The sequence below is a fragment of the Cinclus cinclus genome, chromosome 6, assembly GCF_963662255.1.
Source record: "Cinclus cinclus chromosome 6, bCinCin1.1, whole genome shotgun sequence".
Lineage (NCBI taxonomy): Eukaryota > Metazoa > Chordata > Aves > Passeriformes > Cinclidae > Cinclus > Cinclus cinclus.
Genome location: NC_085051.1, coordinates 17,371,937 through 17,398,565, shown reverse-complemented (window position 1 = coordinate 17,398,565; position 26,629 = coordinate 17,371,937). Strand labels below are relative to the sequence as shown.

The 26,629-nt window shown below is 43.0% G+C and overlaps 2 protein-coding genes across 6 annotated transcripts in view; one reads left to right on the top strand and one right to left on the bottom strand.

Annotated features, from left to right (window-relative positions):
* Positions 1-2,911, top strand: part of AP2A2 (adaptor related protein complex 2 subunit alpha 2) — a 44,348-nt gene extending 41,437 nt beyond the window's left edge. For all 5 annotated transcript variants that reach the window (XM_062495346.1, XM_062495343.1, XM_062495344.1 and 2 more), the window contains one exon: positions 521-2,911. In XM_062495346.1, coding sequence (XP_062351330.1) covers positions 521-598 — 78 coding nt within the window. In that variant the 3' untranslated portion in view covers positions 599-2,911. The remainder of the gene's footprint in view (positions 1-520) is intronic.
* A 1,592-nt stretch (positions 2,912-4,503) lies between these two features.
* Positions 4,504-26,629, bottom strand: part of MUC6 (mucin 6, oligomeric mucus/gel-forming) — a 41,895-nt gene continuing 19,769 nt past the window's right edge. The window contains exons 19-42 of the mRNA XM_062495357.1: positions 26,441-26,550; positions 25,598-25,749; positions 24,714-24,855; positions 24,228-24,338; positions 23,678-23,863; positions 23,021-23,260; positions 22,451-22,607; positions 21,570-21,713; positions 20,954-21,016; positions 20,143-20,187; positions 18,639-18,827; positions 16,670-16,711; positions 16,211-16,444; positions 15,470-15,517; positions 14,738-15,026; positions 14,583-14,668; positions 13,640-14,062; positions 12,691-13,129; positions 9,846-10,297; positions 8,903-9,328; positions 8,830-8,832; positions 7,814-8,392; positions 6,424-6,526; positions 4,504-4,681 (exon numbers count right to left, since the gene is read on the bottom strand). Coding sequence (XP_062351341.1) covers positions 4,504-4,681; positions 6,424-6,526; positions 7,814-8,392; positions 8,830-8,832; positions 8,903-9,328; positions 9,846-10,297; positions 12,691-13,129; positions 13,640-14,062; positions 14,583-14,668; positions 14,738-15,026; positions 15,470-15,517; positions 16,211-16,444; positions 16,670-16,711; positions 18,639-18,827; positions 20,143-20,187; positions 20,954-21,016; positions 21,570-21,713; positions 22,451-22,607; positions 23,021-23,260; positions 23,678-23,863; positions 24,228-24,338; positions 24,714-24,855; positions 25,598-25,749; positions 26,441-26,550 — 4,841 coding nt within the window. The remainder of the gene's footprint in view (positions 4,682-6,423; positions 6,527-7,813; positions 8,393-8,829; positions 8,833-8,902; positions 9,329-9,845; positions 10,298-12,690; positions 13,130-13,639; positions 14,063-14,582; positions 14,669-14,737; positions 15,027-15,469; positions 15,518-16,210; positions 16,445-16,669; positions 16,712-18,638; positions 18,828-20,142; positions 20,188-20,953; positions 21,017-21,569; positions 21,714-22,450; positions 22,608-23,020; positions 23,261-23,677; positions 23,864-24,227; positions 24,339-24,713; positions 24,856-25,597; positions 25,750-26,440; positions 26,551-26,629) is intronic.

The following is a 26,629-nucleotide window of genomic DNA, read 5'->3' as shown; positions in this document are numbered from 1 at the left end:
GTAATAGTCCAGACTGTCTTGTGCACTTAGGACCAGATTAAGCATGCTTCCTTTTGCTGTTTTAAATTAATTGGCTACAAGAGAAAGCATAAGCAAGTGAGTACAGTGTTAAGAGTATTTTCACTGAAACTTTATTGACAGAGGTGTTATCAAAATTAACTAAGGATTAAAAATAAGATTTGGGTGGTTTTATCTTCTGTTCCCTGAAGAAGTGGTTGTACAGGTTCTTTAGGCTTTTCCACAGCATTTTCTCCTCTTAAACAGATATTCTGGACAACATTTTTTAAAGCCAAAAAATACTCGAGTAACAGTAATTCTCAACAAGGGTTTGAAGAAGAGGGTTGGTTCACCCAGTGGTTTGAAAAAGCTGTGTTGCTCAGTGGCTCACTGCCTCTGAGTGTTTTTGACATCTTTTTTCTACCAAAGCTTACAAAGCAAGAGGTAACTTAGTTTTCACTGTTGAATGTGCATTCCTTTAATGCCAAACCTTTAAAAAGTATTATTTTATGTTCTTTTTCAGATGTATAGGCTCACACTACGAACAAGTAAAGAAGCTGTATCTCAGAGATTATGTGAATTGCTGTCAGAACAGTTTTAATATTAACCATGTCAGTTTTGGTTTTTCCACTTACATCACTGTCATCATACTGCAAATAAATGTCTTGTACATCACTGTCTGAGTACTGCAATGTTAACCAATACCAGCTCCCTGCCTTAATAAGACTTGACCCTTGTTTGAAATTAAGACTATAAAATGTACAGTACAGGGAAGTGACTTTTTCCATTAGAAATGGCTTTTAGTGTGTTACACAAAGGGTGGGAGGGTTGTCTTTTGCTCCGTGGTTTTTTTTTTTTTTTTTTTGTTTGTTTGTTTGTTTTTTTGTTTTTTTTTTTTTGCAGAGGCCAGGCTTTTAAACTTGTTGAAGGGAAATGTTTTAGTTGTGGCAATCAAAGATTTCAGCTGAAAATAGCTCAAAAACCTTCTGCTTCAGTACCTTTGAGAGATACTTCCTCTGCTCTGAGCTGAAGGAAACCAATGTACTGCTGCTCAGGAAGGTTAATCCCCGTGCTGATGTAGAGTCAAAACTTTGTAAAGTTGAACACTGCTACAAGTTGTCTACTGGATGGAAGGGCAGATTTGAAGATATGTTTGAATCTGATTAAAGTGAACATTTATGTTGTGTCACCAATCTTTGCATTTGAAAAATGCCACAGGACCAGAGTCTTAAAAGTATTAATCTTGCAATATTTTACACCTTAATGTTTTCCGATCTTTGGATTGAACACAAAAGCTACTCTTAATCCTTCTGCTTATCTCCATTAATGAGGTGAGCTTCTCTGGTAGGGGGTGAATGAGTATATACTTGTTTGTTGTTTCTCAGTGAAGTTAAATATTCTGTTCTGTGTTTTTTCTGTTTGCCATCTGACTTCACAAGTAATAGTCCTAATGATGTGATACAATTAACTGCAGAAACTAGTATTATATAAAAGAAGTGGGAAGAAATGGGCCCTTGAAGGGCTGTAAGGCATGCACTCTTAGGTGAAAATGTAATTTTAATCAGTATCTTTTCCCCAGTGTACTTTAATGTTCAGACTCAAGAGGTTGAATAACTGGTGTCTAAGCAGTTTCCTTCCTGTCAGTGGTAAAATGCCCAATATGGTGTAGAAAACTTCTGTTGAAACTGAAAGTAGAAGACCCCAAAATGCTCAGTTTTTCTAGTGGTTTTTACAGCCAAAGTCTTTGTACCTTGTTTAACATCAAACTCTTTGCAGCCTCTCTGCAGAAGTCAGTGGACTGAAATTTTGGCTCACACTATTCAAGCCTTGAGGTGCAACAGGGGCTGGTAAACCAAAGCAGGTGAGGTAGCCCAGTTAGAAACCATGGGCTGGTGTCAGCAAGAGCTGCAGATCATGATGAACAAAATCAGCTTCAGCTGACAGGAGAAGGGAACCCCAGGTCAAGATTCCCTCATGATCATTGAAAGGAAGCCTGCACAACATATACAGACAAGTGTGCCCAGGAAATGAAGGTGTTGAGTCATGGTGGTGACACTGAGAATACATTTAAATGAGGCTGCTGTCATGCTGCCCAGTGCTCAGCAGGGGACAGGATTCTCCATGATTGAGTGTGCCTTGCTTTTTGACGTCAGTGCTTTGACCTTAAATCACGGAACTGGGAGATTATCACTTGGTTTGGCTGAAGGCTCCTGATCATACTTGAGTAAAAGTGAAAAATGAGGAACAAAGGTTTGGCTGTGATATGTGGATTTTGGGGGATATGTTTTTTTTTTCCAGAAATGGTAACTATGGATACTAAGGCTGAAAACTGGGCTAAAGGCCTGGTCTTACTGCAAAAGTTCTCTTGAACAATTGGCCCCTTTAAGGCCTTTCAAATTCTTCTTACTTAAGACTCTTCAATCATAAATGTTGTCATTGAAAATCTTGGTGGGCAGTTCCTGCAGTCAGGTTGGGCAGTTGGCAAATACTGATGGAATACCTTTTGTTTTGGCCTCTCGATGTTCTGTGTCTCATTATTAGTTAGGTTAACCATGCTCTTGGCTGCTCTGTTAAAATCTGATGTGCTGAACTAAAGGGAGTCTTAGCAAAGACAAGAGGAGGAGGTTCTCTTTTGTATTTTCCAAATCCTGTTGTATATCTGTCCCCCTGAAAAAATATTCTGTGCCCTCATTAAAGGACACCTTGAGACACTGCACTACTTTATTTCACTTTGCTTTGGTTCAAGCTGTGCTAAAATGTGCATTAAAATGTGGGAAGGAGGGGGGGGTAGGGAAAGTGTCTTTTCAGTGGTGACTGTGTTAAGCTTATGACTGTTCACTCTTTGTATTAAATGTCAGCTCAATGAAGCCATGAGCAGAACAGTGAACAAATTAAAGACAAACACTTGATTTTATTTTTTTTTTGTGAATGATGGTTAACTTACCAGTGATGTATCCTGTCAAGCAGACAAAGTAATTTCTGCAGTAAACAGTGTTATTGTTTTTAAGTGCAGTATTTTCAGGCATTGACATGTGAAAATAACTGAATAGCAAAACAGGTAGCATATGTTCATTCTTGACCTACACTCCAGTATGTAACATTTATGGTGATTGTCTTATTTGTATAAAACAAAGTTCTGTCAAATTAAGTGGAGAATTTTCATATAGAAGACTATATATTAGACTATATTCATCAGAAGAACATATTAAGATTAAATAAATGATTAGAACAGTGATGAAACTGTCCTTTTTTTGTCTGGGGGGCATGAAGGTATAAAAATATTCTTCTGGAATGGTTGTTGTGGAACAATTCCTGTGATTCTTTAATGAGAAGTACTGGTGGGTTTGTTCAATGGAGTCTTACCTGGTCTACAGATTTCTGCTCCCCCATTGAGTTTGTTCTTGTTTGGTTACAAGTTATAAATACTGTATCTTTAAAAAGCCTCAGATGTAAGATCTTTCTCCGTAGAGTGTTTAACAACAGTAAGTACATGAGCAGGAGTTGCTGCAGTAAACTGCTCCAATAGAGGGGTAGGGTTGAAGCTAAGCAGCACACGCCTGTATTGCATGCATGGTTGATGGCACTGTAGAAGAGTAGTAATCTAAACTGCCAAATAACCTCATTTAAGCTTTAAATGTATGTTTCAGATTCTTCTTTTAACTTGCTAGAAGGGAAGAAAAGGCACTCTGAGCTTTTGTGAAATCATACAGCTTTTTCTTAAATGACTTGCAGTAAAACTAAAGATGGTCTAGTGTGGCAGCAAGTAGGAATTGCTTGTGAGTGAACCACTTTGTATCCTGTTAGATGCCTGTGGGCTTTGATTTCTTGCAGAGAAATGCTCTCAGCTTCCTGCTTTTTCCCAAAGCTGCTCCGTGTGTTAGTTATGTTTCTCAAAATGTCCCACGACACTAAGGGTGCTTGTGGAAACCTCAGTGTTCACTTTTGGGTCATGTAGCACCTTGCTTTCCAACCCTGTCATCTGTGAATGATGAACACATGTGTTCTGTCCACCTTCAAAGGCAAGGAACAGATCACTTCTCCCACTGAAGTAGTGGCCTCTTCCCCAGGTCCAAGTTTACTGTAGTGAATCTGATGGACTATATTTCAGTTAAAATAATTGGTCAAGGAGAAAGAAGGTAGCAAATTCAGTTCCTTTTACTTTATTTGAACATTGAATTTTTGTTACTGCCCAGTGCGTGGGCCAGGTTTTAGCCTCTGGTTAAATAAATCACCCTGAGCAAGGCCAAACAATTTGTTGTCCCTCCCCGAGCCTGTTCTTTATTTCCATGCCTGATCTTTCTTTCCGCCTCTGTACCCCACCCTGCTCCTGACCAGGAATAATTGATCTGGTAACTCCACTGGCAGTCCAGGCAGCTGCTCAGGCAGCCTGACAGCAAGGCTGTCCTGTGTAATCAGTACAAGAGAACCCAGCAATGAACTGTGAGAGGATTAACTTGTGATCAGGGTTTAATTACAAAAAACGGCTTCTGCAGCCACCAGGTCTGACTACTGTGTGCAACTGTCAAAGTTACACACACAGCCACTAAATACAATTATTTCTGTGGTGAGCTTCCTTCCAGGGTTATCTGGGTCTTGGCAGGGTAGTTGGAATTGCTTCTTAAGAAGTTCAAGTGGCCTACAGCAGCCACATGCTGTGCTGATGGTCATCTTCTCAACATCCAGCCTGTGTGGAAGGGAGGGAGAATCAGCTGGCATTTGTTTACAGCATTTTAGGCTCATACCCTAAATGAACCTCTTTCCTATGGTGGGAGGTTTAGAGGAAAGAGCACGGCCCTCAGCTGAATGGTTCTGTAAACTGCAGGACTACAATGTGGGAAATGACTCCATTTTAAGTTCTCAAGATGCAGAAACTGGTGTGCTGAGCTGCTGCCTTCCATTTTAGAATAGGATGGACTCTGATCCTTGTGAGTCCTTTCCAGCTTGGGATAGTGTGTGATTCTATGATCTCATCATCTGTTAGGCCTCAGACCTCACTGGAAAACTAATAGAATTTGATTCTCCTGCTCTCTTTTTGGCCTTCTGAATATTTGTAAAGTAACTAGGGATTAAATTTGTTAAAGCTGCGCACTAGACCACTTGAGAGTTTACAAAATGTCTCTCGCAGATGCTGAATTATGTGTGTTCCATTTGCAGATCACAGGGGAAGGAGAACCCCTTTCTCCCTCGGAACAGTTAGTGCTGGAGTCTGAGGTGATGGCTGTATGATGCCAGTTCTGGGTGTGAGGTCATCTAACAAGGTACAAGACTTGCATATAATTAGAGTTCACAGTAACAGAGCGCACAGGTAGGTGAAGTGAGAGCTTGAATAGGCAGGTGAAGATTTGAGTCTGTCCTTAAAGTACTGCAGCTTTTACGCTGTTGGTTCCTGACTGTGTTCAGCCTCCCTGGCCTTGGTTCTGCCTTCCTCCTTGTCAGTGGGAAACTCTATCAATAACAGGCCAGAACTCGGGTATGGGAAAAAGAGAGTTAAGGGGAAAAAAATTTTGGAAAAACCTATTTGGAACTGGAAAAAAGTTTTCTTGGTTTCAGTTAAAACTGGGTTTTAACCACAACTTTCTTAGCAATTGAGACAAACCTTAACTCTAAAAATTCTTCCTCCAGGTTTCCAGCCCTTTTGTCTATTTTCAGGATACAAGGTCAGTCACTCAGTTTTCAAAATGCTGGGGGACACCTGAATGTGCTTTGAAGGAGACAATTTTTAGCATCAGGATTAATTTAAATTAGTTCCTGCAAGAACAAAACCCTTCATTGCTTCCCATTCTTTAATATTGTGTTGGCTTGGATTGTTGGGAATGTAACTTTTTTTCCCCTCCAATAACTGAACTCTAATACTGCTGCACTATTTAGTTGTATTTGAAGCCTTGATTTCCTGTCAAATTCTCCTAATGGGCAGCAGAACTGCACAGGCTCAGATAGTACCCTTCTAATTATAAAATACACCCGAATTATACTATTAAGGGCATGTTATAAGACAGCTGAAGTGGCATTACTTACCTTATATGAAACTTCTTATTTTACTGTCCTAGCTATTTGATATAGGTATTTGTAGTCTAAACTGTTTTTTCAGTCTTTAAAAAGCAAACAAAACCAAAACCCCAACCATCAAAACAACAGAGAAGCCCTCCAAACCTGCAGCACTACTGTCTGGCTTTTTTAAAAAACAAAACAACAAAAACTTACGGAAGTGAGATGACCTTCCTTAATTACATGTAAATTCCTGTGTAATAAATGACCTTATTGTTGCTGTTAACTGGTTTATACAGCAACATTGTATATTGCTGGGTGGATTCTAACCATATTTTCCTCCCCGGATTATAAAGGCACAGTAATTCATAAATATCCCTACTTACAGATGACTGAATAAGGAAAACAACTTTAGTACTACACAGCCTCAGTTATCCTTACTTTGTTGAAGATGGACATGATCCTTCACATCGGCTCAAAGTGAAATTTGTGGAACAGCCTTTGTAAGTTATTTCTTCTTTATATTCAACTTCTCTACAAGGCTCTGTCAAATGTAAAAAAAAAAAAAAAAACAGAACATTCTTCTATAATTTGTCTTGGTCTTCTTGAGTGACCTTGGTTAGATGCCAAAAGCCTCCATATTTGGTTTCATGGAAAACTATTCTTATTCCATGAGATAATTAACAAGTCACAAGTGATTTACACAGCAAGAGAAGGTTTAAAACTGGGCACTAAAGTTGCAGGAGAGGTTTACCCTGGAAGACAATAAAAGAAAATAATTTTTAAAGGAAACTTGATTTTTTAAGAAAACAGAAGGTGTTGGAATTAGAAATGAGCAAAAAAATCCTGTTAAGAATATAGTACACATTCATTCCAGCATGGAAAAACTAATTCTCTGCTGAGAAGGCAAAGATGCAAAGAGAACAACCGGTTGGCTTATTCTGGTAGAATTATTTCTGGTTCACAGAATTGACTTATTTGAAAATTACTTAATTTACTAATTTTAGGGATATATTTATGGGTAGCCAGAAGTTTACAACTTGCCTTACTACAGAGAATGTTTAATGCCACATGTTAGGTAACAATTCTGTGCATCAGTGCATCAGCTTTCTCCTGGCTTGAAGCACTGCACTAAGCACTTTATGAAGCAGAAAGCTGACTGAAAACACAGGTTTTCCAAGGAGTTCACAGATAGTGTTTGAAGTTTATGTTAAGGAGAACAAAGATGTTGAACACTATGAAGTCAGTTCATGCACTGCTCACACCTGATCCTGCACCATGGTCTTTTAAGCACACTTGAGTTCCCTGCTGAGAGAGGGTTCTAGATTATTGAACATTATTGCTGGGGAGGCTCTGTTAATGCTGTAGTATGTCGGGATTTTCTTACTGGAAAATAAGACATCTAGTCAGTGGGCAATAGACTAAGATGCTGTATCTGTATGCCCAAGTGTGCAGAGCATACGAGAGCTAACAGGAAGGCCGCAGGGTAATGAGGGGACAGCCTGTTCCAACAAGAAGTTTCTTACACTGCTTTTTAAGATGACAGAATAAAAGTTCTGTGGCTCTCCTAGAGTGCATCCCGTCAGATTCTTTAACTCACACTTCTTAATGCTTAAAATATTGAATTGCAGGGAACCTGTATGAAATATGATCAGGCAATAGCTTCCTAAAATATACTACAGAAAGGCAAAAAGAAAAGATAGAGCCAATGGGTACAAACAGAATCATAACCAAAGGACTTGTAAAGAAAACTTATTACACTCATAAAAAAAAGAGAAAAAGGAATTAAAAGTAAATCCATGATAAAGAAAATGATATGGAGATACATTACCATGTGGCACTGTTGATGGCACAACAGAGGACAGGGATGTTGAAAGTCCAGAGGTGAGAGGAGGAGATGACGACGTGTGAGCAGTGGTCAGTGTCGTTGTTCGCAGGGAACTCCTTTCAACAGACTCTGTAGAAGCCGTAGTGATAACGTGGGGAGCAAAGGTAATGGTTGTAGATAAAACAGTGGGGATCAACATTGGCCTGGACTGGGCAGAGATACTGGTAGGGACAGCTAATGAAGATATTTTGCCATATGGAGTGGATGTAGTATTTTGGAAGTAAGAATGTGTGGTGCCTTCAGCACGCCTAAATGTGGCAGTACTCAGGGATGTAGGCAAAGATACTGTGCTCATGGTTGGGGCCAAAGCAGAAGAAAACGGCGAGGTGGCAGTGGCTGGCAACCAGGTGCTAAGAGGGCTGCTGGGGGCAGCTGGAGAGCTGGGATTTACAGAGATTTCTGGAGGCACTTCAGTGGAGACAGAGGTCTTGGAGGTGCTGCTGATGGAGGTGCCTGTGCTGGTCTTGTGCGTGGTCACAGGTGGACCCGTGTGTGGCACAGCTGATTGTTCATGGGTGAAGGCTGTCATGAGGGAAGCACAGGTCAGTTGTGTGTAAGGACAGAAGGGGAATCCAAAGAAGACTAGTCAAAGGAACAGACTGCGAGCATAGGGAGAACCAGAAGTCCTGTACTGCTGCAGTGAGCATTCTCAAGTTTGAGGGAGGACCTGGAATGTGTCCTGTCCATGAGCTGCTGCTCACTTGCCCCTTAAATGGGAAGAAATGGACAGGGGGCCTTCCTAGGGGCAAAATCTCTCTTCCTCTTATGGAACATGGCCCTTTCTGAATGTTCATGTCCTTCCAAGGAATGGGAAGTGTGTAGGGACTTGGACTGCCCCTCCGACACTGGAATGCCAGGCTACATGGGAGAGACCATTTTCCAGGGCCATACTGAAGGATGGCCATAGCACCGTGCTGATGCAAAACAACCTGGGAATGGATTGCAAAACCTAAAACAACCTGCTCTACTAGAAACAAAGAAGGGAAAGGGAGACCACAGAGAAACACCAGAAGGGGTACGATGGAGCCATACCGGGCTGTGAGGAGCTGAGCCAGGTTGAGGACACAGTTGAGGAGGGGGAAGAAGCAGGAGATGGCAGCGTGCTGGTTTTGGCTGTGGTGGGTGCAGAGGACACCGTTACTGGAGACTCCTTTGCAGCACTGGTTGTTGGGGAAGAGGGCTTGGGCCTCAGGGTTGTAGGTGTAGGCCTGGGGCTGGTGCTGGGAGCTGCTGTGGAGGAGCCTGTGGAAGTGGTGGCAGTGGCTGGCAGCCGGGTGCTGAGCGGGCTGCTGGGGGCAGCTGGAGAGCTGGGATTTGGAGAGGTTGTTTCCAGAGGGGCTTCTGTGCTGCTTGGTGAGCTGGCTCCTGTGGAGACAGAGGTCTTGGAGGTGCTGCTGATGGAGGTGCCTGTGCTGGTCTTGTGCGTGGTCACAGTTGACTGTTCATGGGTGAAGGCTGCTGGAACTAAAGCACAGAGTTTTTAAGGATGAGAGCAGAAAAAGCAGGAAATGGAGGGCATCAGAGGCCTCAGAATTTAGGATATAAGCAAGAATGGCAGGGCTTTGCAGCACTGAGTATTCCCGGGAAAAGGGGAACACTCACGCTGTGGGTCCTGTCTTAAGCTGTCTCGTCTCTGTCTTAAAAAGGGAGGAAGTGGACACAGTGCCTTCCAACACACAAGATCAAAGTACCTGTTCCTGGAAGAGACCCCTGTGTGGAGATGCATGCGTCCCTTCCAGGAACAGGCAGAGCTTACGGACAGTCCCCTCTGAGACTGGCAGTTCAGGCTACTTGGGACAGACCAGTGCCTGAGAGCCATAACAAAGTAAGGCCATATCAGTGTTCCAAAGCAGAAAGAAGGGGGAATGGGGAGCAAAAACTCAAACAAGTGTGCAAGCAGCCTGTGCAACTGGAGACTAAGAAGGGAAATGAGAGAGCAGAGGGAAGTATCTCGATTGGTAAGAGAGAGCCATACCGGGCTGTGAGGAGCTGAGCCAGGTTGAGGACACAGTTGAGGAGGGGGAAGAGGCAGGAGATGGCAGCGTGCTGGTTTTGGCTGTGGTGGGTGCAGAGGACACCGTTACTGGAGACTCCTTTGCAGCACTGGTTGTTGGGGAAGAGGGCTTGGGCCTCAGGGCTGTAGGTGTAGGCCTGGGGCTGGTGCTGGGAGCTGCTGTGGAGGAGCCTGTGGAAGTGGTGGCAGTGGCTGGCAGCCGGGTGCTGAGCGGGCTGCTGGGGGCAGCTGGAGAGCTGGGATTTGGAGAGGTTGTTTCCAGAGGGGCTTCTGTGCTGCTTGGTGAGCTGGCTCCTGTGGAGACAGAGGTCTTGGAGGTGCTGCTGATGGAGGTGCCTGTGCTGGTCTTGTGCGTGGTCACAGGTGGACCCGTGTGTGGCACAGCTGATTGTTCATGGGTGAAGGCTGTCATGAGGGAAGCACAGGTCAGTTGTGTGTAAGGACAGAAGGGGAATCCAAAGAAGACTAGTCAAAGGAACAGACTGCGAGCATAGGGAGAACCAGAAGTCCTGTACTGCTGCAGTGAGCATTCTCAAGTTTGAGGGAGGACCTGGAATGTGTCCTGTCCATGAGCTGCTGCTCACTTGCCCCTTAAATGGGAAGAAATGGACAGGGGGCCTTCCTAGGGGCAAAATCTCTCTTCCTCTTATGGAACATGGCCCTTTCTGAATGTTCATGTCCTTCCAAGGAATGGGAAGTGTGTAGGGACTTGGACTGCCCCTCCGACACTGGAATGCCAGGCTACATGGGAGAGACCATTTTCCAGGGCCATACTGAAGGATGGCCATAGCACCGTGCTGATGCAAAACAACCTGGGAATGGATTGCAAAACCTAAAACAACCTGCTCTACTAGAAACAAAGAAGGGAAAGGGAGACCACAGAGAAACACCAGAAGGGGTACGATGGAGCCATACCGGGCTGTGAGGAGCTGAGCCAGGTTGAGGACACAGTTGAGGAGGGGGAAGAAGCAGGAGATGGCAGCGTGCTGGTTTTGGCTGTGGTGGGTGCAGAGGACACCGTTACTGGAGACTCCTTTGCAGCACTGGTTGTTGGGGAAGAGGGCTTGGGCCTCAGGGCTGTAGGTGTAGGCCTGGGGCTGGTGCTGGGAGCTGCTGTGGAGGAGCCTGTGGAAGTGGTGGCAGTGGCTGGCAGCCGGGTGCTGAGCGGGCTGCTGGGGGCAGCTGGAGAGCTGGGATTTGGAGAGGTTGTTTCCAGAGGGGCTTCTGTGCTGCTTGGTGAGCTGGCTCCTGTGGAGACAGAGGTCTTGGAGGTGCTGCTGATGGAGGTGCCTGTGCTGGTCTTGTGCGTGGTCACAGTTGACTGTTCATGGGTGAAGGCTGCTGGAACTAAAGCACAGAGTTTTTAAGGATGAGAGCAGAAAAAGCAGGAAATGGAGGGCATCAGAGGCCTCAGAATTTAGGATATAAGCAAGAATGGCAGGGCTTTGCAGCACTGAGTATTCCCGGGAAAAGGGGAACACTCACGCTGTGGGTCCTGTCTTAAGCTGTCTCGTCTCTGTCTTAAAAAGGGAGGAAGTGGACACAGTGCCTTCCAACACACAAGATCAAAGTACCTGTTCCTGGAAGAGACCCCTGTGTGGAGATGCATGCGTCCCTTCCAGGAATAGGCAGAGCTTACGGACAGTCCCCTCTGAGACTGGCAGTTCAGGCTACTTGGGACAGACCAGTGCCTGAGAGCCATAACAAAGTAAGGCCATATCAGTGTTCCAAAGCAGAAAGAAGGGGGAATGGGGAGCAAAAACTCAAACAAGTGTGCAAGCAGCCTGTGCAACTGGAGACTAAGAAGGGAAATGAGAGAGCAGAGGGAAGTATCTCGATTGGTAAGAGAGAGCCATACCGGGCTGTGAGGAGCTGAGCCAGGTTGAGGACACAGTTGAGGAGGGGGAAGAAGCAGGAGATGGCAGCGTGCTGGTTTTGGCTGTGGTGGGTGCAGAGGACACCGTTACTGGAGACTCCTTTGCAGCACTGGTTGTTGGGGAAGAGGGCTTGGGCCTCAGGGCTGTAGGTGTAGGCCTGGGGCTGGTGCTGGGAGCTGCTGTGGAGGAGCCTGTGGAAGTGGTGGCAGTGGCTGGCAGCCGGGTGCTGAGCGGGCTGCTGGGGGCAGCTGGAGAGCTGGGATTTGGAGAGGTTGTTTCCAGAGGGGCTTCTGTGCTGCTTGGTGAGCTGGCTCCTGTGGAGACAGAGGTCTTGGAGGTGCTGCTGATGGAGGTGCCTGTGCTGGTCTTGTGCGTGGTCACAGTTGACTGTTCATGGGTGAAGGCTGCTGGAACTAAAGCACAGAGTTTTTAAGGATGAGAGCAGAAAAAGCAGGAAATGGAGGGCATCAGAGGCCTCAGAATTTAGGATATAAGCAAGAATGGCAGGGCTTTGCAGCACTGAGTATTCCCGGGAAAAGGGGAACACTCACGCTGTGGGTCCTGTCTTAAGCTGTCTCGTCTCTGTCTTAAAAAGGGAGGAAGTGGACACAGTGCCTTCCAACACACAAGATCAAAGTACCTGTTCCTGGAAGAGACCCCTGTGTGGAGATGCATGCGTCCCTTCCAGGAATAGGCAGAGCTTACGGACAGTCCCCTCTGAGACTGGCAGTTCAGGCTACTTGGGACAGACCAGTGCCTGAGAGCCATAACAAAGTAAGGCCATATCAGTGTTCCAAAGCAGAAAGAAGGGGGAATGGGGAGCAAAAACTCAAACAAGTGTGCAAGCAGCCTGTGCAACTGGAGACTAAGAAGGGAAATGAGAGAGCAGAGGGAAGTATCTCGATTGGTAAGAGAGAGCCATACCGGGCTGTGAGGAGCTGAGCCAGGTTGAGGACACAGTTGAGGAGGGGGAAGAGGCAGGAGATGGCAGCTTGCTGGTTTTGGCTGTGGTGGGTGCAGAGGACACCGTTACTGGAGACTCCTTTGCAGCACTGGTTGTTGGGGAAGAGGGCTTGGGCCTCAGGGCTGTAGGTGTAGGCCTGGGGCTGGTGCTGGGAGCTGCTGTGGAGGAGCCTGTGGAAGTGGTGGCGGTGGCTGGCAGCCGGGTGCTGAGCGGGCTGCTGGGGGCAGCTGGAGAGCTGGGATTTGGAGAGGTTGTTTCCAGAGGGGCTTCTGTGCTGCTTGGTGAGCTGGCTCCTGTGGAGACAGAGGTCTTGGAGGTGCTGCTGATGGAGGTGCCTGTGCTGGTCTTGTGCGTGGTCACAGGTGGACCCGTGTGTGGCACAGCTGATTGTTCATGGGTGAAGGCTGTCATGAGGGAAGCACAGGTCAGTTGTGTGTAAGGACAGAAGGGGAATCCAAAGAAGACTAGTCAAAGGAACAGACTGCGAGCATAGGGAGAACCAGAAGTCCTGTACTGCTGCAGTGAGCATTCTCAAGTTTGAGGGAGGACCTGGAATGTGTCCTGTCCATGAGCTGCTGCTCACTTGCCCCTTAAATGGGAAGAAATGGACAGGGGGCCTTCCTAGGGGCAAAATCTCTCTTCCTCTTATGGAACATGGCCCTTTCTGAATGTTCATGTCCTTCCAAGGAATGGGAAGTGTGTAGGGACTTGGACTGCCCCTCCGACACTGGAATGCCAGGCTACATGGGAGAGACCATTTTCCAGGGCCATACTGAAGGATGGCCATAGCACCGTGCTGATGCAAAACAACCTGGGAATGGATTGCAAAACCTAAAACAACCTGCTCTACTAGAAACAAAGAAGGGAAAGGGAGACCACAGAGAAACACCAGAAGGGGTACGATGGAGCCATACCGGGCTGTGAGGAGCTGAGCCAGGTTGAGGACACAGTTGAGGAGGGGGAAGAAGCAGGAGATGGCAGCGTGCTGGTTTTGGCTGTGGTGGGTGCAGAGGACACCGTTACTGGAGACTCCTTTGCAGCACTGGTTGTTGGGGAAGAGGGCTTGGGCCTCAGGGCTGTAGGTGTAGGCCTGGGGCTGGTGCTGGGAGCTGCTGTGGAGGAGCCTGTGGAAGTGGTGGCAGTGGCTGGCAGCCGGGTGCTGAGCGGGCTGCTGGGGGCAGCTGGAGAGCTGGGATTTGGAGAGGTTGTTTCCAGAGGGGCTTCTGTGCTGCTTGGTGAGCTGGCTCCTGTGGAGACAGAGGTCTTGGAGGTGCTGCTGATGGAGGTGCCTGTGCTGGTCTTGTGCGTGGTCACAGTTGACTGTTCATGGGTGAAGGCTGCTGGAACTAAAGCACAGAGTTTTTAAGGATGAGAGCAGAAAAAGCAGGAAATGGAGGGCATCAGAGGCCTCAGAATTTAGGATATAAGCAAGAATGGCAGGGCTTTGCAGCACTGAGTATTCCCGGGAAAAGGGGAACACTCAGGCTGTGGGTCCTGTCTTAAGCTGTCTCGTCTCTGTCTTAAAAAGGGAGGAAATGGACACAGTGCCTTCCAACACACAAGATCAAAGTACCTGTTCCTGGAAGAGACCCCTGTGTGGAGATGCATGCGTCCCTTCCAGGAATAGGCAGAGCTTACGGACAGTCCCCTCTGAGACTGGCAGTTCAGGCTACTTGGGACAGACCAGTGCCTGAGAGCCATAACAAAGTAAGGCCATATCAGTGTTCCAAAGCAGAAAGAAGGGGGAATGGGGAGCAAAAACTCAAACAAGTGTGCAAGCAGCCTGTGCAACTGGAGACTAAGAAGGGAAATGAGAGAGCAGAGGGAAGTATCTCGATTGGTAAGAGAGAGCCATACCGGGCTGTGAGGAGCTGAGCCAGGTTGAGGACACAGTTGAGGAGGGGGAAGAGGCAGGAGATGGCAGCGTGCTGGTTTTGGCTGTGGTGGGTGCAGAGGACACCGTTACTGGAGACTCCTTTGCAGCACTGGTTGTTGGGGAAGAGGGCTTGGGCCTCAGGGTTGTAGGTGTAGGCCTGGGGCTGGTGCTGGGAGCTGCTGTGGAGGAGCCTGTGGAAGTGGTGGCAGTGGCTGGCAGCCGGGTGCTGAGCGGGCTGCTGGGGGCAGCTGGAGAGCTGGGATTTGGAGAGGTTGTTTCCAGAGGGGCTTCTGTGCTGCTTGGTGAGCTGGCTCCTGTGGAGACAGAGGTCTTGGAGGTGCTGCTGATGGAGGTGCCTGTGCTGGTCTTGTGCGTGGTCACAGGTGGACCCGTGTGTGGCGCAGCTGACTGTTCATCAGTGAAAGCTTTGCGGAAGAAAGCACAGGTGAGTTTTATGTTGCTGGCCTATCGACAGTTGAGTTACCAGAGTCTTCTGTTTTGGAGCTTTTTTGCTCGTATGGTCCAGGATGGGTGGCGTAGTCCCGAGTAAGTGTGATTGGTTTTTTGTTTTTGCGGTTTTTCCAGTTAGTGAAGTTATCCATTACCCTAAATATATTCCATTGTGTCCTGTTTCTCTTTCCTAAATATTTGTTCTTGACCGTTTTTCAGATTGACCTCTAGGAATTGATCTCATCTCCTTCCTGGGACAGTTGACTGGGGAAGAGTTATAACCTCTTTACTAGTAGTTTGAAATTGTCTAGCTCCAGAGTCCTCTGTTAAAGATCCATGGGAGGGCTGTGGCTACTAAATGGATATGGATGCATTGTCCAGGGATGACTCCTATCTCTTTCATGACCAGAGCACTCACCTGTTACTACTTTAGTAGTCAGTGTCTTAGCTCTGGTTGGCTCCCTTTCTCCAAAGAAAGGTATGAGAGAAAAGAACGATTGAGTCCTGGAGAAAGATTCTAGGCAAAGCATGTTGTGGCATCTTCCCAAAGGAGGATCAACACTTAGACAACTCTGGCACACGGGTCTAAGAGAAAGAACTTTAGGCTGGAGTTGAGGGTACACTGTCTTGCCCACTTTCCACTCTTGCATTCGGGGTCAGCATTGGTCCATGAGGTCATATTTGTTGAACAGCACTCTGCTATGGTGTGCCACAGCCTAGGCATCCTTTGGCTGGAGATGATGCCTTGGGTTATGCCTCTCAGTGAAAACTGTCCTGAGCTGTAACCTAGAGATGTGTTTCCAGTTTCCCTGCCTTTTGTTCACCCCTGCCCCACTGTGCATTCTCAAGGCAGCACTGTAAGAAGAGGGAGGTGTTTCAGCTTGTCTGATTGGTAGCTGTAGGGCAGGAACTCATGGATGCCTGAACCCTCATAGTGGCCTGTGCCCCAGAACCAAAGCCCTGAAGTTGCATGGAGAAGGATACAGTCAGGGTCATGTGTGGGTCAGGCCCAGGAGCTGCCAGTGTCCCATGGCAATAGCAGGGGCAATTGAGAATGAGTACTGAAACTGAGGCCTTTGTGGGACGTGCTGCTTAGGAGAGAAGGGCGGGAGCTGGAAGAAGCAGGCAGAGCAGCAGGAAGGGCAGGAGGGAGCCTTACCTGGATATGATGTTCCCAGCTGGGTTGAGGAGAGGGAAGAAACAGATGAAGCTGAGGTGACAGGCAAAGAGCTGGAGCTTGGAAATGTCCTTGTCAGTGGAACTTCTGGGCTGGTGGCAGGGCTGGTTTCTCTCGAGACAGAGGTGCTGCTGGTGGACATGGCAGGGGTGGTCTGTGTCTGTGTGACAAGATGCTGCACAGGTTGTGTCAACGTTGTTCTTATGTGGGTGACAACTACAGAGAGAAAACCACAAGTCAACTGAGGGTGGGTCTGAAGGATGTCTCTGAAATTTTACACTCCCTGCCATTTTCTGAAGCTCCTGAGGAGAGAAGAGCCTCATTGGATGCACGTTTCCCCTCCCAGGTGTTCCAAACTGGGCAAGACCATCATCTGGAAAAGCTGGGATAAGTGAAGCAGAGTCTTAGTCCAAGAGCATCTCTCTAGTCCCTTTTACTCACCTTCTGGGTAGTGCAGAGTGGTTGTTTCGGTTCCCTCACTCTCTGTGATGAAAGAATGAATATTAGTAATGGTTGGGAGCTGGTAAGGTTCCTAGAGGAAGCTGTAATTGCTTGCACAAGAAGACCCAGATATATGCACCCCATATGTGGGAGAGACCTGGCTTTGGGAAAGAGTGTACAGCTGGCCTCCCATTACACACTGTCCCAGCCTGTCAGTTGCTAATGTAGTAATACATGTTGCCATACAGCCTCAGAGGAGACAGTCCTTCTTTGTATATTGAGTGTCAGACATTCAAAAAGATTAATATTTGGGGGGGAGCATTTCTTACAAAGGGTGAGGGGAATATACATTCTGTAGTCTTGCTTTGAAGCGTAGAGAGATTTTGTCTAAATTTGGAGGAAGTGTTGGAAGAGAAATGTTAGCTTAACATCGTATTTGGATATCAGAAGCTTGCTCTGCTGGCAAGACAAATTTCCATTTTACTCACACTTCTTACCCATGTCCTTTCCTTTCTATTTGCAATGTTAAGACCACTAGTAAGAATGCTAAGATTTTTTTATAAAGATTATATTGACGTATGTCTTGTGAGTGATGGCTTCACCTGACAGATATAACAAAGTGGTATTTACCTGCTGTTGTTAATTTAGGCTGGCTGAAAGTTGTGCTCTGAGTTGTGGTTTGAGTAGGTATTGAGGAGGTTTCCATCTCCCTTTTGGTGGTGGTCTTGAAGGGTGCAAAGGTGATCCCTACTTGTTCTGTCTCTGTTGAAGCAGCGGTTGATGAGGCAAAAGGTGATGAGGCAACAGACTTTGGTGTAGTGGTCAAGGTTCTTTTCATTGAGGTAGTTATGGAAGGGGTAGTGATGGTTGTAGTCATGTTTGGTGTGGTAAAAATTGATGTTGTATGTCCTTTGGCAGTCAAGATAAAGATATAATGTAACCAATTAACAGAAAAATTAAAACCAGATAAATTATAAAGAAGTCAATAATATTTTAGAGCTATTTTTTTTACTTTTAGAATATTTTCAGTGTGACTGTTGTATTCATGTTCCCATATGCTTACGTTTGTTCTCTATTGTCTCATGTCTGTCTTTGTTCTCATTTTCTACATTAAACAAATCTAATACAGGAAAACACATTTTTTTCTAAATAGTTAGCTCTGTTGTCACTTTGGCTAAAGTGATAACATGGACTTTGTCCATTGGCTTTTTTATAACGTTCCAAATCCAAAGCCACACTTGTAGCTTTCTGCAATTTGTATTGAAAGCTAAATAACATCATACTATAGACTCTTCCTGCCTCAGTACACAAATAATCTGTCACAATGTCAGCTTTTGGGGGTTTTGACTCCTCTGGGGCCTATTTTTACCTCTGTTTTCCCTGACAGCCATGGTCCAAGATGGTTTATTAGCTGAACTGCATGTTGGTATGAGGCTAAATGAGGCCCCACAAGCCACAGAATAAGAAAGTAATCTATGCTGGCAGAGTAATCCTCCAGAGAATAGGACTTCAGAAACCTAGACAGCGCTGCTACGCTGATACCTGTATGACTCTGCTTTGCAGCTAGCTTACATTATTCAGAGTTTAGACTGGGTCCTCCTTGAACTCCATAGATGAACCAGTGGAAAAGAGGCTGAAGCTGAGCTAATAAACCCAACTGGAGCTGGGCTTGCTCACTGCTTATAGAACCTCTAATTCTGTTTCTCAGATGAGTCATATTTTGGTTGCGTTTTTAACCTAATGCCTATATTCTTTATCTTTTCATGCGCTTTCAATCTACACTTCTGAACATTTCTGGTTAATAAACTCCTTTCTGGAAGCCTGCTTTGCCTTCTTCATGATTTGGAGTCTAATGCTTGGATGTTGTATGAATTTGAAATACATTCCTAGGAATGGTATCTCAACCATGTACAGAGGTATAGAGCAAGTTTATCATGATTTATTTTAGACAATAATGCTAAAAACCTACCAGTTGTAGGCTTCATTGTGACAAGTGGTAGTGAGGGTGAAGTTCTTGGAATTGTAATTTTTGCAGTTATTGTTGGATATGTAGTCTCAGTAGTCTCAACTGCAAGAGTTGTTGCAGAAGAAGTACTAGGTTCTGTGGGTAGTGTGCTTGTGGTAGAGCTCCTTGTTACTTTAGGCTGCACCGTTGTCACTAAGCAAAAAAAAAAACAAAACAATAAGATAAGAAATAGTCCTCAATAATCTATTCATATCTATATAAATGGAATTTTTCTAAAGTAAAACCAGTGTTTTTATAGCTATTAGCAGTATCTACTAATAAAACCCATTACCTTTTAGATCAAACCTTGAAGAGCTGTTATCCATTGCTTCCTTTGCTGTTCTGTGCAGTGAATACATTAAACCAGTATTCTTGGAGATACTTTAAACCTTTTTCTTCACTTTAAAGTGGATTTGGCATAAATACTTGTTCATACCAGCAGAGATGGAACAACTACTATCCAGTAGTAATCATAATTTTATTATTCATGCAACTGACATGTAAAGTTTTCCAATACCATCTGTCTTCAGGGAAATTAATGGAATTTCTAACAAATTTAAGATCAGCATATGTAGATTCCTTTCCTGTATCAGGCTACAGGGATTTGGTATAGTCAGTCACACAATTCCATCAAGACTTTCTTCAACTGTTGAAGTGTTATATGGCCAGTCTTTAGTAAGATTTGGCATAAATTTTTGTGAGATCCTTTCTTTCCATCATAGATTCATCCCAGAATCATAGAATGACTTGGGTTGGCACAGACCACTAAATATAATGTAATCCACTACCTCTGCAATGAGGAGGGATGTATTCAACTTGGTCAGGTTGCTCAAAGGCCTCTCCAGCCTGAACGGAATGTTTCCAGATAAGGGGATTCAACAGTCTCTCTGGGCAACATCATCCAGTGTTTTACCAGCCTCATCACAAACAATTTCTTCCTTTTATCTAGTCTGAATCTATTATCTTCTGATTTAAAACCATTACCCCTCATCCCATCACTACAGGCCCTGCTTAAAAAGTCTGTCCCCATCTTTTTTATAAGCCCCATTCAAGTGCTGAAAAGCCATAAAGAGATCTCAATGGAGCCTTCTCCCCCCTGCCCCCGGGCTGAAGAACACCAGATCTCAGCCTCTTCTCACAGGAGAGGTGTTCCAGCCCTCTGGTCATTATCTGAGGCCCTCCTCTGTCTTTCTTGAATTAAAGACTGCAGAGATGGACACAGCATTCCAGGTGGGCTCTCATCAGAGCAGAGGGGCACAGTGCCCTCCCTTGAGCTGCTGGTCATGCAGCCTTTGATGCAGCCTAGGAGATTATGGTACCAGGGTATTTTTCATAGTTTTACCTTATGCATGTGAAACTGATAATGCTGCTCTATCACACAGAAAAGGACATTACTGATTTCATAAACACTTATAAGGACATAATATCAGTGTGTAAGTTACACAGTTGGTCAACTGTGTAAACTAACCTGGTGGAGGAGATGGTTCGGGTGTGGTGGTAACATTTACTTGACCTGTTACATAAAGGCAAAACAGGTTAAATTTGTAAATAAAAGCATATTAAAATATCCCAGATAAGGCAAATCTCATTAGATTGGATTCCAAGAATTATGCTAATTATTGAGCTATTTCTAAAAGTATTTAACGTTACATATTTCAGTGGCCAAATGCACATCAAAGGACTTAATTACAAAGAAATCAATGCATCTCATTATTATAATGAACACAAGCAAGTTTTCCTATCTTTGTTATGACTTTAATGGCTAAGGGTATCTCAGTTTTTAGGGATAGTGGAACATGCTTTTGTACATAAGACAGAATTTTGTAAAAAAATTTTGTTCTTAAGGTTTTTTTTTTTTGTTTTTGTTTTTATACCTGCCTGAAAATCCAAACTGTCCAGCTAGAGTCTATCCAGAACATTATTTAATAAGATACATTTTCATGGAAATAAGCCATATGGTAATAAACCTCAAATTATTAAAAAAAAAAAAAAAACAAAACTCTAAAAAGGCATTTATTGAGTCCAGTAGCTAAATCTGTTCTTCTGCTACACATTAAATACCTCTGAGACTAACATCTCTGCTGGGCCTGTGCCTCACACAGATTAAAACACCTATAATTCATTTTACATGCAATATAGTAATGGGTTTATTTTGAAATGAAGTTATGTTTAGATGAACACTCATTTTTTGAGACATACTAGAAAATATCTTCTGTGAGTCTGTGGAAATATTGTAGTATGGTTTTCAAGTTACTGTGGAGAAAAAAAGTGCTGCTTACCACATGGCATGCACCTTTCCTCTTCATGGTCAAAGTATTCATCATGAGAGCAGTTGTAACAACCTGAAGAAAGGGGAAGAGAAGTTTGTTTTACATTTCTCAGAGAAAGGCATTTGATTTACACTATTTATAATCAAATATATTATATTTCTGTTATTAAAAATAATATCAATTGCAATCTCATCTATTCAGTAAGTATTTACAAAACCTCAGAAGGAGGTTTTGTATATGTAGGAATTTGTTTGGTTTCTCCAGCTATATCCATTTGTTTATTAAAAATAAAATAATAAAGTATTAATTAATTAAATACTAAAAATATTAATTGCTCTCTCCACATTTTATTTCCTAAGTACAGTGCATTATTTTAATTTGGTGCAAGTCAGAATTTCTCTTCCAGACAGGCTGAACTTGAAATAAAGCTAAATATAGTACATCTACTGAGTTGATTATGTATTTAAAACACTACTAGTAAGGGAAAGATCAGCAAAACTTCTTCAAAAATAACATTAATTAGATTGCCATAATTTAACTGTGATATGAGTGATTTAAAAAAAAAAACAAAAGCACTGAAAACAATTGTTACTTTTTCCTGGTTTACTGTAGTAGAGGTTATTACCTTCAATATTGACATATTTGTAGTTTTGATTTGGACAGTTACAAGGCCTGTAGTGCCAGTCGCATTTGTCATCGTTGTAGCCATGGGAAGAAGCATCATCAATTCCTGTTGTTTTATGAGAATTGTAATACTCACAATAGACAGCTAAAAGAAAAAAAGGACAAGCAATAGAGAAGTCAGATTATTTTTTTTTTCAAATTAATGGCGTATTTCCACAGTACTAGAAGGACAACAAAATTAATTAACATTTGGAATAAAAAGCCATTCACTGAAGTGTATGTAAATATGTATTTTAACTCATGGAAGTCAGCTTCTTTTTTGCAAGTACAGTATACAGGCATTTCCACAACTTTTCATATACAATATACTGAAATGTGGAAAGAAAACTCTCAAAGATGACAACTCTAACATTGATTTATAGTGTGTTCATCCTCTTTTTTTCCTCTATATTTGCTGTTTTGGAACACTTTGATGTAATGTTCCTGTTTTACAGTGTTCCAGCCATCACAGCTGTCTTCATTCCCTTGACATCCACACAGAAGGTGATTTCATCAGAGCTCAAATGAAACATTTTCTACAATTTCATGCCTTCTCTGCCAGCAAACTCACAGTGCACTATACAGTGATAGCAGAATAAACAATCTGCTTTCTGTGACCACGTTATTTTCTCTCTCGTTATTCCATGATAAAAAGAGTTGAAATATTTTGGTTAATTTAGCAGAAAAGCAGAGATTTCAAAACCCAACTGGCTGAGGTCAACTCCTTGCTCACAGAGAAAATGCAAACTTTAAAGTGGTTAATAAGTTTCCTATGCTGCAAAATGAATATACTGACAATAAAAATCTCTTAAACCTGTTTAAGTAGAGCTTAAGGAAACTCACGGCAGAACTCAGGGGTCCTCCAGTCAATGCAGATGCCTTTTTCCAAGCATGCCATGGCATAGACCGCAATGGAGTCACACATGCACTGACAGTCCCCTCCAATGTCACACCCACAGGAGTCTCGCACACAGGCCTCATAGTAGGGCATCCGATTCACCTGCATGGCAAAAGGAAGGGATTCATTTTCCAAGATTATTTTGTGTCTATTATACTCTAGCCACTGCAACATTATCCACATTTCTCACTGTTTTTCACCATCTGAAAATGCATTGATCAGTATCAAAAGCATCACCAACAGACTAATTCCTGACTCTTAAGTTTTCATTCTTTTTTAACTCTCTTATTTAACTAACCAGTTAATACCATACTTAGCTTCTGTGTTCACAAAAGGGCTGATAAAGTGCAGATAAAAAAGAAAATTAACATAAATGTGAGCCATAACATTTTTAACATGTATTATTTTATTGAAACATTTTGCCAAACAGAATATCACGTGTTGGAGCATGAGCATTTGGAAGAATACAGATTATGCCTATAAATAAAATTTTGAAAAAGCAAAAAAATTCTTACCTTATTGTGACAGGCAGAAAAAACTTGGCTGTTGATGATGGAACATGTCTTTTCTGCCCATGCTTTACGGTAAGGGTTCTTGCTACAGGGGTCCACTACAAAGTACACATCCCCACAGAGAGGATTCTCTTTCCAGGAGTTGACAAATTCCAGCTCATTTGATGCCACATACTTGCTTCGAGTTTCAAAGTCATCCTTCATGTTGCCATTGTAGTTCCCACACAAACCACAGATAGTTTCCTAGATTCAATGAAAGCACCTATACCAGTACAGCAAGTTACAATTCTCACCTTACCTTTTGACTATTGACAGTTTCCTGTGCTTTAGAAGTGAATGTCATCTACAAATTCTTGTAACGTACTTATGCATGGGTTTCTCTTCTAAACTGTAAACTGTCATCATTCAGAGATCAAATTCAAACATGCAGTTGCATAAATTACAAACGCTTAGCTCAAGAACTTCCTGAATGCAGGACAGAAATCCCTTAGAAGTTAGCCTCTTGTGAGGATCTCTGCTCTTTTGGAGATAATGATAAAAATGAATTGCTAGTAGCTTTTCTCGAAAACCTTTGCCATCCCAGAGATTCCAGGCAACTGTGCTCAAATGTGCAGTTCAGTCTGAAAGGAGGGACATTTTAAGGAAATCATTCTGCTGTACCTGTGTTTCTCTGGAGATCTTGATGAAGAAGTTCATGTGCTTATTCCAAATAAGGGTCATGTTGTATTTTCCTGGGATAATGATATCAAACATCAGGTGAAGAGCGTTCTTTATCACTTTGTATTGTACACCAGGATTTTCCCCAGAAATAGCAAAGGTTTCATCTCTCAGTATGATTGTCAGATTCTGGAAGAAAATTTATCTGGAAGTTGCAACTTACCAAGTTTCAGTACTTTCCTTGCTGAAGTTCAGATGCTGTGATACTCCAGCAGGAAAACAGTATTTTTTTGACTGAGCAATTCACTGTGGAGTAAATTCCAAAATTTCCTGGCTTCTATATAGACAAGATTCTTGGAGAATGAAACACAACATGAGAATTTAAAAAACCCAAACAAAAAACTATGGCATTTCCTGCTAAAACCAAGGCTCTAGGTTTAGCACATAATTTCACTTGAAAGACCTTTCTCTTAAGATACAGCTAAAGCTTCCAAAAATGAAGAAAACCTCTTAAAATCTATTTAGCTGGTTAATGGCAGAAAGAAGAGCTTACCCCAAGGTAAATGCTGATGGATCTGGAGCACGTAACTCCTGATTTCCCACAGATGACATTCTCAGTAACAATTTTGAAAGAGGAAATGGGTCTGTTAACACTGCAGCCATCCTAAAAAGACAAAACAAACCTCAATAGACTGTGCCTGAAGCCTTCCAAATTAAAACACAGAAGTATAAGAAAATACAGGATGCTTAAAATGTCATGAGTAATTCTGTTTTGGGAGGTGATGACCCCTGCTTTGCTGGTCAAACTGACGCAACTTCCCTAAAAGACATATTTTGCTGGTACAGAATACAATGACTATTTAAGAATATTATTAAAAAATCTAAAATTGGTTATAATTGCATGAAAATTATGTTTTTATAGAAGTTAAATATTTTCTTTCTAGGTATTGAAATAAACATAATATATAGAAACTCAGTAAGTCATTATCATTTCTTGATTCAGAGATGTTGCTGAAACAACCAGGAGGAAGCAGGTTACCATAGCTAATATGTATTCACAGTTGCCATCAAACACAAAACGCTGTCCATCAAAGGTGGTGATGTGGCCTTCTCCATACAGATTACAGGTGGAGGAACATCTTGTTTTCTGAACACATTTCCATTTGCCTTTTGTACAAGTGCTGGGAGTGAGAAGAGAAACCACACTCAGATTTCAAAGAAATGCCATGTTCATCTGCTTATTATATATATATATAACACATCCACTTTTATCGATGTCATGTTCGATTGACTTATGAACACTGAGACCAAGCTATAGTTCATATGAGAAACATAATTAAAATTTATGGACTGCCTATAAAATGAATTTATAATAAAGAAGAAACCTTAAATAGATTTTTGTGCTTTTTCATGAAAGAAATAGTATATATAAGCCATTTATTTTTGCTCCTAATGAAATCAGAAGTCACTGCTCTGTGTAGTTTGGGGAATGTTTTTTTAATAATAGATTAGTAACTGGAAAGGGAATAAAGTACTTAAAGGATGCTGCTAAAGAGATGGGAATATTTTTGGGGTGGTTGCTTTTATCTACAGAAAAGATTTTGCTCTCATCTTTATCTAAGTAGAATTATTAATAATACTAGACGTTATATCATTTACAGTCACAGGCTCTACTGAATGAATTTATTCCTGAACATATATAAGGCAGAAATTATCCCTGAAGCTGGTACAATGACTCTTATCCATACATATATTACCAAATGTTAAGCTTCTCTCTCTGTTAATCCCTGGACTCCATCATGGTATTTCTTCCTTACAGCTGCTGCCATTTCCTACTCTCCAGTCAGTTAAACACTTATTTTTATGTGACTGTGCACTTCAATGTAAAAGAGGATGTGCAATGAAAAACCCTGTGATTCTCACCAGATCTCACATTCAGTCTGGATTTGTTCACCTCTTCCATAAGCAAGGCCACCGTATTCACATGGACACTCCTCAGCTGGCACACACTTGCCATCAAGATTTTCATAGAGGCCATCAGCACAGACACAGCCTGATTCACACTTCGTGGGTATCTGGGAAAGGCCAACAGATTGCGAAACAAAAAGAAAAGAATGTGAGATGAATTTTATCCTGGATGTGAGTAATATCAGGAGTGAACTTGTGCCAAGTTCTGTTTGGGCTTGATTTTAGTTTTGTGATGTTCCTTCTATTAATATGCTGTCAGTTGAACTAGTGTCACTGAAGCTGTAACATATACCTGTGCTCTGAGATACTGAACACACCTAAAGACTCTGAAAAATTTGTCTTCCATCACTACCAGTCTTTCCGAAACAGTACATAAGAATATCCTTTATATCAAGGAAGATTATTCTTCCAATTAGTCTGTTCCCTTAATACAAGAAAACCCTATCAGGACAGCCCAGATCTTCACCTAGCCCAGGTCTCCTGCATTCTGTGATCAACAGCAGAAGAGAGTTGAGAAAAAATAGAACAGGAAGCATAAACCCCATATCTCCATTGACATGGAGTCACAATTTATGGAGTATCTGAGCAAGAGATTACAGTCATGTAGTTAAGAATCCTTAATGGATTTTAAGGATTGAGGCCTCAATTTTTGTGGCCACAGCCTGATATTTAACTGCATCATGTCATTTAAAATAATTCCTTTAATTTCACTAGAAGCACTGTAGTCTACTTCTAAGTAACAACTCAAATATTCTACCTCTCTCAAAACGATAAAAAACCCAGAGGTGTGAAACTCACACATTCAATTCCAGTAGCCAGCATCTGACAGGTAGGGGCACATGCAGCTCCATACTTGTTTTCTAAATTGTCAGAACACGATATGTATTTCTTAGGAGCTTTGCAGTTTTCTAGGAAAAAGGAAGAAAAATTAACATTGAGGAGAAATTAACATCAAACAGAACAGCAAAGTAGTAATTTTACAACACA